The sequence below is a fragment of the Lissotriton helveticus genome (assembly GCF_964261635.1).
Source record: "Lissotriton helveticus chromosome 1_1 unlocalized genomic scaffold, aLisHel1.1 SUPER_1_unloc_29, whole genome shotgun sequence".
Classification (NCBI taxonomy): domain Eukaryota; kingdom Metazoa; phylum Chordata; class Amphibia; order Caudata; family Salamandridae; genus Lissotriton; species Lissotriton helveticus.
This window is the reverse complement of record NW_027611669.1, coordinates 2137276-2146547: the sequence shown is the minus strand read 5'-3', so window position 1 is coordinate 2146547 and position 9272 is coordinate 2137276. Positions and strand designations below refer to the sequence as shown.

Below are 9272 nucleotides of genomic sequence, written 5' to 3'. Positions count from 1 at the left end.
GGGACACGGATAGTGGGGGGAAGGAACCTTTCCATCTTCTAATTGAACAAGAGGCACTGCAGACCACTGCCCCACAGAGCTCACAAACCCAGGGAGAGCACTTTGACAAACATTTGCGGGCAATCAAAGATGTGAAGGCTACACTCAGACATAAACTGGGCACTCTAGGAATAGAGGTGGGGCTGTACAGGTCAACTTTACAGTCAGACTGGAGACGTATGATTGTGTCTTGGTAGGAATGTGCCCTACACTGACCGAGATGCAGTCACACTTCAAGGCCATGCAGGTGAAGGTTGCAAAGCTGTGAGATAGGGTTGAAGATGCAGAGAGTCTCGAAGAAACAACATAAGATTGGTGGGACTCCCAGAGGGGCCAGAGCGGCCTAACATGGAGCTCTTCTTAGAACAATGGCTCCATGACACAGTACTTGGCAGTAAGAGATCAACCTTCTGCTCAAAAGAAAGGGTGCCTAGGGTCCAAGGTAGAGCCTATTCCCCGGACTCCCTGCCGCGGCCAGTATTGGCATGACTCTTCAACTACCGGGATCGCAACCACATTCTACAAGTGGCAAGTACCAATTGCCCATGAAAATTTGAAAATCGCACAGGGACTATATATCCGGACTATACGGCTGAAGCGGAATGCTTATGGGGTTCCGTCACGTCACGCAAGCAGAAGCTGATTCAACTGAAGCTAAAATACTCGCAAATTTTCCCAGACAAACTGCAAGTAGTGGATGCAGATGCCGCAATAATCTTCGAAACACCGTGGATGCCTGGGAATGGATGAAGACAAAAGGGGTGCCCCAGGTCCCAAGCTGTACTCTCCCACAACAAGACTGGCACAACCCCGGTTAGAAGAGAGGGCTGCGTAGGTCTTCCTATAGCAAGCCTACAAATGGGCAAGCTGCACGCAAACAAGCCAGGGTCATGCTGGAACTGTAATCTTGCAGCAGCTCCACCCCATCACCCACACTTCAGGGGGAGCCTTGCTGCACGGAGAGTTGGCCCTCGCCTTGGAGAACATTCCAGCAGAACTGTGAACGGGCCCTGCTCTTGCCCTGATGACAGAGGACAAGGTGATATGACCCCAGAAACAACACTAGGAACCTGCGTTGACAGCCTTAGACTGAACATAATGAAGGAAAGCAAAGGTGCTCTTGATGTGCAGAAGGGAGGGTGAGAAATGGAGTTACATGAGGTCTTGAACTTTGATTGAACTAACGCCCTACAAAGCCAGCGTCGGTGTTGTCGTCAAGGCTGCCGTCCACAAGAGATGAGAGGAGCTTGTGCTGAAAAACTGCTGTGTTGCAGCGGTTCCAATGGCGTCCTCTGCTGTTGGCTCAGCAGATCTGTGAGGTGTCTGCGAGGGAGAGGGAAGCTAATCGAAGCTGTCTGGTCGGTTATTGGAAGGTCAGGCGTATGCTGATGTATGCTGGCCCTTGGTTGTGCAAGGCCATGTAGGCATGAGTCATCATCTTGAACTGGCCTCTCTTCTGAATCGGGAGCCAGTGTAGTTTCTTGAGATGGGGTGTGACTTGTGTCATTCTGTCAGGGTGAGTATGAGTCTTGCCACTGAGTTCTGTATTGTCTGGAGTCTCATCTGGAGGCGTGCAGTGATTCTTACGCAGATTGTGTTTCCAGTGTTCAGTCTGCTAGTGATGAGGGCTTGCATGATGGTCCTTCTGGTGTTTGCCAGGAGCCATCTGAAGCTCTTGTGGAGCCTGCAAAGGGTGTGGGAGCAGGTTTATGAGATTGCGTTGACTTGTTTCTTCATGGATAGCTTGCTATCCACAATGATGTAGAGGTTGCAGGCATGGTATGTTGATGCGGGGGTATGCCGTGCTACATGGGATACCATGGCTCATTCCATGGTGAGCTGTTGTTCCCAAAAATGAGGACTTCCATCCTGTCTGTGTTGAGTTTGAGACAGGTGTACTTCATCCAAGCCCCTTGATACAAGCCCTGGCAATGCCGAGTATACGTGGTGGGGACTTTAATTCTGCCCATGACACCTCCCTAGATAGATCCTTCCCCCCACCACAAGCCGGGAAGGCAATCAGAATGACTCAGATGTGAAACATCTGGTGACAGATAAATCCTCGTACATGAGAATACTCGTTGCTCTCACCAGTACACTAGCTGCACACCAGAATCGTCTTGCTCCTATGCAATCCCTCTGTGGCTTCCTTGGTTTTGTGACCTGAATGTCTAGGCCACACACTTTCGGACCACAACCACCTCGAAATGATGATTCAGTGGGGCAGATGACATGCACCAGTACCTACTAGGAGGCTGTATGCCCCGGCCCTACAGGACAGAGTCTTCTGTGATACTGAAGGTACACATATCGCAATCTTTGAGGCGAAGGAAAGAACTGCCTCTACGACAGTGATAGAGTGGGATACCTTTAAGGGTTTCACATAAGGCCTGTGCATCAAGATGTAGCACGGTGTAAAACATGCCTTGCGAGACCAGAACCTCTCTCTTGAACAAACAATATGAACAACGGAAATATATCTGGGGTAGCTGCATGAAACTAGAACACCATCACCCCTCTCCGAAAGGAGTAAAGAGAGGAGATGGTCAGACTAGGAACACTACACTATCAGATACTAGCATGGCTCCTAAGGTCGTTGACCTCAAAGACCCCCAGAAAGGCCACCAGATCCCTAGTGGGAGTGATATTGAATGTACAAGCAGATATAAACCAGGCTTTCCTGTAGTACCAGACGTCTGTCTACCAGGCTGTGGTGGGAGTGCAAGCGCCCCAATTCGATGAGTATTTGAACAGACTGTTGATCTCCAGACTTAACCCCCTTCAGGGACATACACCAGATGAAACCCTGACCACTTAGGGAAATTGGCTTCATGATTGACTAGATCGCGTGCAATAAAACTTCTTGGATGGACGGGTTCCCGGTGGACTTTTACTTCACCTACAGAGCAACCCTCTCTCCAAAGCTACTCCAAATGTACCAACAGGCCCGGCAGGAGGGCACATTGCCGGGATCCCTATGGGAGGCTATGATATTGGTACTGCCTAAACCCAAGAGTGACCCTCCTGGAGCTACGGTCCTACTGGCCACTGTACACCAACCACAAGATTTGCAGGAAGGTCCTTGCAAACAGGTTGCTCCCCTGCCTCTCTACATTGGCACCAAGACCAGAATGATTTCGTACCTGGGAGAAAAATATGTCTTAACCTATGGCGCCTCTGCAGCTGATGGAAAGGAATCTTCAAGAATTTGCCTCCATACACAGCACTCTCACTAGATATAGAGAAGGCCTTCAACACCCTGGAAATAGTTTTACTTATCGAAAGTGCTGATGTGCATGAAACTAGGCCCAGAAATATTACACTGGATAAATCTCCTCTACACCAACCCGCTGTCACACATCCGGACAGGCAGAGACCTCAGTTTCTTTTGAAGCATGCAGCAAAGATGCCCGCTGTCGATTACTTTTGCCATAGCCATGGATCTGTTTGCTGCCCTGTTTCGTTCACAGGACCCAGCAATCAATATACCGAGTGAGTCAAATTGAGAGGACATATCACTGTATGCTGATGATGCATTTGTGTACCTCAGGAACGTGCATTCGTATCTACCACAGGTGATGGATGTCCTGGACGATTTTGGTAGGGCTTCTAGACTAAGGCTAAATTGGACCAAATCCAGCTTATATCCCATGCGCAGACTAACAACTTAGAACAGGAAGTGCTGCCCAATTAGCACCGGGGTGGCACCCTGACATCTTCAGGTATTAAGCGATGAACTTACCACACCGACAAAGAACGTATACAGGGCAACTTAGGTGATGTCCAAGTTTTGCAGTTCCCTGTCGTTTTGGGGCTCCCTGCAACTATCGACCCATGGGTAGAGTGGAAGTTGCAAAAATGCTGTTAATACATTTAATACTGCTTCTCAACCCCTCTAGTTTACCTGCCTCGGCGCTTCTTCAGGAAATTGGACTCTGTTTCTGTTCTTATGGACCTAATCTGGGGAGCGGGTTACAAGAGAGTCGTGCTTCGCAAACTATACTCTTCCTTGGAACGGGCTGGGGGATGTACATTTAAAAGACTAATAAAGAACTACAAACTACTGTGTGACTTGGAAGACGATTATTTCTCAATACAGCCCTTGTTTGTGATCTCATTACAGTTCTCACATTATCACCCACACAAGAAGAGATGGGAGCCTGGGGTGTCTGATCACAGAAACTCATTTACATACAAAGGGGGGTGAAAGCCTGTTCACAACGCACAGCACAAGTTGTTTATGTAGCAGGTTTAAGGGATTCAGGTAACAGTGTGTGTGTTGTATGACAGGAGCAGGTAGTCTTAGTTGCTGAGACATGAATCTCTGACGGGTGGATCTTTAGCTCTTTCAAATGTTTGAGAGCGGGTGGCAGACTCAAATTCTGGGGGCACAGATACCAACAGCTTCACTCATAATCTTTGCTTTTTGCATCTACAGGTGGTGCAGATGCCACCTAAGAGAGCAACGTTTCCAGCTAGGCAGTGTGTTTTCTGGAGTCAGCCTGCTTTGATTTTCCCAAACTTTGGTCAGCAAAGGTAAATGTCTCTCCTACTAAAGTGTTCTTAGCTCGCTTTTGGTACCGTGGCTTGAGCAGTATGGCCTAAGGCGCGCTCGAAGGTAAAGCAAAACAGTGGAAGTCACATATTTCAATACAGTTTATTAAAAATAGACTAGGAACTTAAGGATTCAAACCAAGTTTAGATCAAAAAGAATATTTAATATTTATTCAGAAGCAAAATCTAAAGGAGGGCTGTGATTTAAGGATTATTAATTACAAAAACAACTGTCAAAACCAAACAAAAAGGAAAATGAATTAAAAAAAAGCAGATCCACTGAATCAATCAGGAAGTCACCTACAAAATTGTAGCTGACTTCGATAGCTATGCTCGAGAGGACAAAGATACGTTTAGTCTCTGGTAATGATTAACACTGGAATTTGATGCAAGGTTTTTGGCTGAATCAGTCTCAGAAGGTGACGAGCAGCACAGAAGTGACTTGAAGTGCAAAATTCCCACAGAGTAGAGTTGGGTTATAAAGTTGAACTTGAATCCATGGTCATCAAAATGTGGGAAACTTCAAGCAGTTACAACAGCTGCGAAGTCTTCGGCGCTTCCAAGTTATGGATATGGTTCAAGGTTGATGATAAGAGCCAAAGCATGGAACCTGGCAGGCCTGAGGCATGGTTAAAGGGATAGCAGGTTCCATTTGAAACAAAAAGAAGATGGAAAGAGGCCACTCGTGTGGATCTTTGTAATACGAGGCCATGTCCCATTGGAACAGAAGTCATTAGGACTATTTAGGGTGGATCCAAGAGTGGCTTGCATATGGCTGGCCTTGTCTGTAGTTACACAAAGACTAGAGAACGATGTGGTGGGATGTTGCCGAGATTAACTACCAGTTCATCCATCACCTTTAGTTTTCCTCAATGATCAGCCCTACGTGGCACAAACATGAACAGATGTTGGTCCCATCGAGACCTACGACAAAGGGACTCCTGCTGCAGCCCCCTGGTGAGGCTCATTAAGGTTGGAAACAGTTCGAGGTTACATGCATTCCTGATCCTAGCAGCGTGGCCTCAAAGTTCAGGATCGCCTTGGCCTTTGTGGGTCAGAGCCATGGCTTATAAACACTCAGGGAGCAAAACACGCTGAATGGAATGAGGCCACAAATAGTTACAAAAGAATGAGGTTAATTCAAGCATTTCCATCCCACGCTGTGTGCTTCTTTCGGTAGACAGTTTGAAGGACAATCAATGGATCGATGTCTTTGTGGCGGCTTCATGTAAATGTTTTGTGAGGCTGAAAGCTCCATCCTCAGGGTTGACAGTGAGCACCTTTTATTCTCCCACATTGTCTCTCTTATGTGGAAAGGTTACATTCACAACTGAAGTTTTTGTTACATTGAGAGCACTGATCATTTTCTTTCTCGTTGTGGGTTCTCTCTTGTTGAATGATACTGAATCTCCAGCAGACGCTTCCCAGGCATTTAGAACAATGACAAGGTTTTTTTACAGGTAAGTTCTCGCAGGTTGAGTGAGACCAGATTTACGACTGAAATTTTCCAGCATTCAGAGAGCTAAGAAGGTTTTTCCCCAGTGTGAGTTCTCTCATGTCTAGTGAGAGTTGTTTTCAATCTGAAGCTTTTCTGGCATTCAGGGCACTGATACGGTTTATACCCAGTGTGGGTTCTTTCATGTACAGTAAGGTTGGATTTCTGACTGAAGCTTTTCCAGCATTCAGAGCACTGATAAGGTTTTTGTCCAGTGTGTGTTCTCTCATGTGTAGAGAGATTTATTTTCTTACTGAAGCTTTTCCAGCATTCAGAGCACTGATACGGTTTGAGCCCAGTATGGATTCTCTCATGTTGAGTTAAACCGGATTTGTCACAGAAACTTTTCTGGCATTCAGGGCACTGATAAGGCTTTTGTCCAGTGTGGGTTCTTTCATGATTAATTAAACCAGATCTATGTCTAAAGTTTTTTTGGCATTCAGAGCACTGATACAGTTTGAGCCCAGTATGGATTCTCTCATGTTGAGTTAAACTGGATTTGTCACAGAAAATTTTCTGGCATTCAGGGCACTGATAAGGTTTTTGTCCGGTGTGGGTTCTTTCATGATTAATTAAACCGGATCTATGTCTGAAGTTTTTTTGGCATTCAGAGCACTGATACGGTTTGAGCCCAGTGTGGGTCCTTTCATGTCTAGTAAGGTTGGATTTCTGATTGAAGCTTTTCTGGCATTCAGAGCACTGATAAGGTTTTTGTCTAGTGTGAGTTCTCTTGTGTTCAATTAAACTGCATCTCTGACTGAAAGCTTTCTGGCATTCAGAGCACTGATACGGTTTCTGCCCAGTGTGGGTCCTTTCATGTTTAGTAAGGCTGCCTTTCTGACTGAAGCTTTTCCAGCATTCAGAGCACTGATAAGGTTTTTGTCCAGTATGAGCTCTCTCGTGGTGCGAGAGAGCTGATTTACTACTGAAGCTTTTACAGCATTCAGAGCACTGGGACAGTTTATACCCAGTGTGGGTCCTATTATGTACAGAAAGGTTGGATTTACTACTGAAGCTTTTACAGCATTCAGAGCACTGATAAGGTTTTTGTCCAGTGTGAGTTACCTGATGTTGAATCAGACTGCCACTAAAACGGAAGCTTTTTTGGCACGTGGAGCACTGATACGGTTTATGCCCAGTGTGGGTTCTTTCATGTAAAGTGAGACTGGATTTCTGACTGAAGCTTTTCCAGCATTCAGAGCACTGATATGGTTTTTGCCCAGTGTGGGTTCTTTCATGCACAGTAAGGCTGGATTTGCGAGTGAAGCCTTTCCGGCATTCAGGACACTGATGGGGTTTTCGTCCAGTGCTAGTTTTCTCATGTTTAGTGAGGTGGGATTGATGGCTAAAGCTGTTCTCACAGTCATTGCTCTTATTCGAGTTGTTTGTTTCTCCAACTTGGGTCTGTTCCTGGATACATGCCATCTTAAGACTAAATCTGATTCCAGAGTCTGTACTTGTTTATGTTACACTCAACATTAACTTCTAAACTACACTGCAGGTGCTCTTCTTCACATTTGTATTTAACTAATTATAGTTTTTTTTCCTTGAGATCATTTTCCTACCTTTAAAGGCACCTATCTAACTTCTCTTATAAACTTTCATAGAGGAGCCCCTTGTGTTTACTAAGATGCTCCTCATGGATTCATTTTCTCCAAGTTATGCCCGGTGATTTTGTGACTCCAGTTTATCACATTTGATTTAGGAGTTTTAAAAGCACTGATAAGGTCTTTGGGCTTTAGTGTTTGCCTGTTAGGTATGTTTGTTCATACAACTAATGGCAGGTGATCAGGGCATGCCAGGGTGGTTTATGAATTATCAACAGCATATGCTTCCTATATTGGAAATGATAATCCAGCATCTTTGCTGTAACGACATCTGAAAAAGCGTATAAGGAGACGGAGACAAAAGCTTGCACTTTTAAACCAAGTATATTAGTCTTTTGATGGTTCTGTCACATCACAACACGTCTACGGATGCTGATCTGTTGGGGAGGGTTTGGGTCTCCAAAGCATTTCTCATAAACCATCAAACAGAATTTACTACACTGAGTATTCCCAAGTGCACTGCGTGGGGATCAATTATGGCCATTGTTCTCCTCAATTTCAGTTACTGACACTTGGTAAACATGTATGGCCATTTTACTATAGGGATTTGACAACTTTCACATTCACCAGTTTCTTCTTCACCAACATCCTCACCGTTCCTGACACATAGAATTTGTTTCTTCTCTAGAGCTCGAGAATGTTTTAACTTTCCTTGAAATAATCCTTTTAGTTGTTTTTCACTAAATTTAAACCTTCTGTTTTTCTTTCATGCTTCAATCACCTGTAGAAATGGAGTAAAAAATTGTAAATGAACACAAAGAAAAAATATTTGTGACCTTATACTTTGCACAAAGAAAGTATTGACCAAAAACAAGCCAGGAAATCAGTTGAGTATCATTTCTGATAGTGGTGAAACAGCTCGGGGACACTGTAGATCGGGAGCTTCGGATTACTGGAGCTCATGGATGTGAGAGAAAACGTATTTAATATTTAAGAAAGAAACACAAGTTGCGCATATATTGTGACACAGATTCTCAGAAGCACCCAACACTATCAATTTTCAATTTCTGTGGCAAAGGCTGGCATCAAATGAGATATTTGTAATACTTTTAAAGACTTTCAGATGTTATTTACTCCCCTGCCCACCTAGACTGTTAATCTATTCCTTTTTCCAGTGATCTAGGAAGGGACATTTTATTGAACGAAGGAATTCGCCTTGTTGTAATCACTGCTTTAAATGCCACAGTAGACTGACGCTGTGTCCAGTTAGCTGAGTGGAATTCACTATTTCAAATTGTGCGGATGATAAGGACTCACTTGATGGCCCAGAACTCATCAAACTCCTCCGTCAGGACCCAGCTACTGCAACACCTGAAAAGAGAAAAAAACAGCACAACAGTAAAGGAAACCAAAAAGGGTCAAGAAAAGAAAAACCCAAAACAGAGGAAAGAGAAAAAAGGCTATCTTCCACTCTCACTACAGGGTCCAGCACAGGAAACTCTGAAGCCGATGCTTGTGAACCCATAAGTTACTTCTAAACACAGTGTCCCCAAGGTCAGCACCAGGTGCAGCTCCACTGGTCGCACCACCCTAAAGCAAGCCCTGTGTGCATGTGTGTCCACACACATGTACTGTGT

The 9272-nt window shown here is 44.9% G+C and overlaps 1 protein-coding gene across 1 annotated transcript; it reads right to left on the bottom strand.

The window, feature by feature from the left end:
* Positions 1 to 4796: 4796 nt before the first annotated feature.
* Positions 4797 to 9006, bottom strand: LOC144805835 (uncharacterized). The gene is made up of 2 exons (XM_078672315.1): positions 8953 to 9006; positions 4797 to 8416 (listed from the first exon to the last, which is right to left on the bottom strand). Exon 2 carries the CDS (start codon positions 7511 to 7513, stop codon positions 6116 to 6118), a length of 1398 nt encoding a protein of 465 aa, XP_078528441.1. The 5' UTR covers positions 7514 to 8416; positions 8953 to 9006; the 3' UTR covers positions 4797 to 6115.
* Positions 9007 to 9272: the final 266 nt, after the last annotated feature.

Coding starts and splice junctions, on each gene's coding strand:
- LOC144805835 (XM_078672315.1), bottom strand. CDS start 7,513: ATGGCATGTATCCAGGAACAGACCCAAGTTGGAGAAACAAACAACTCG.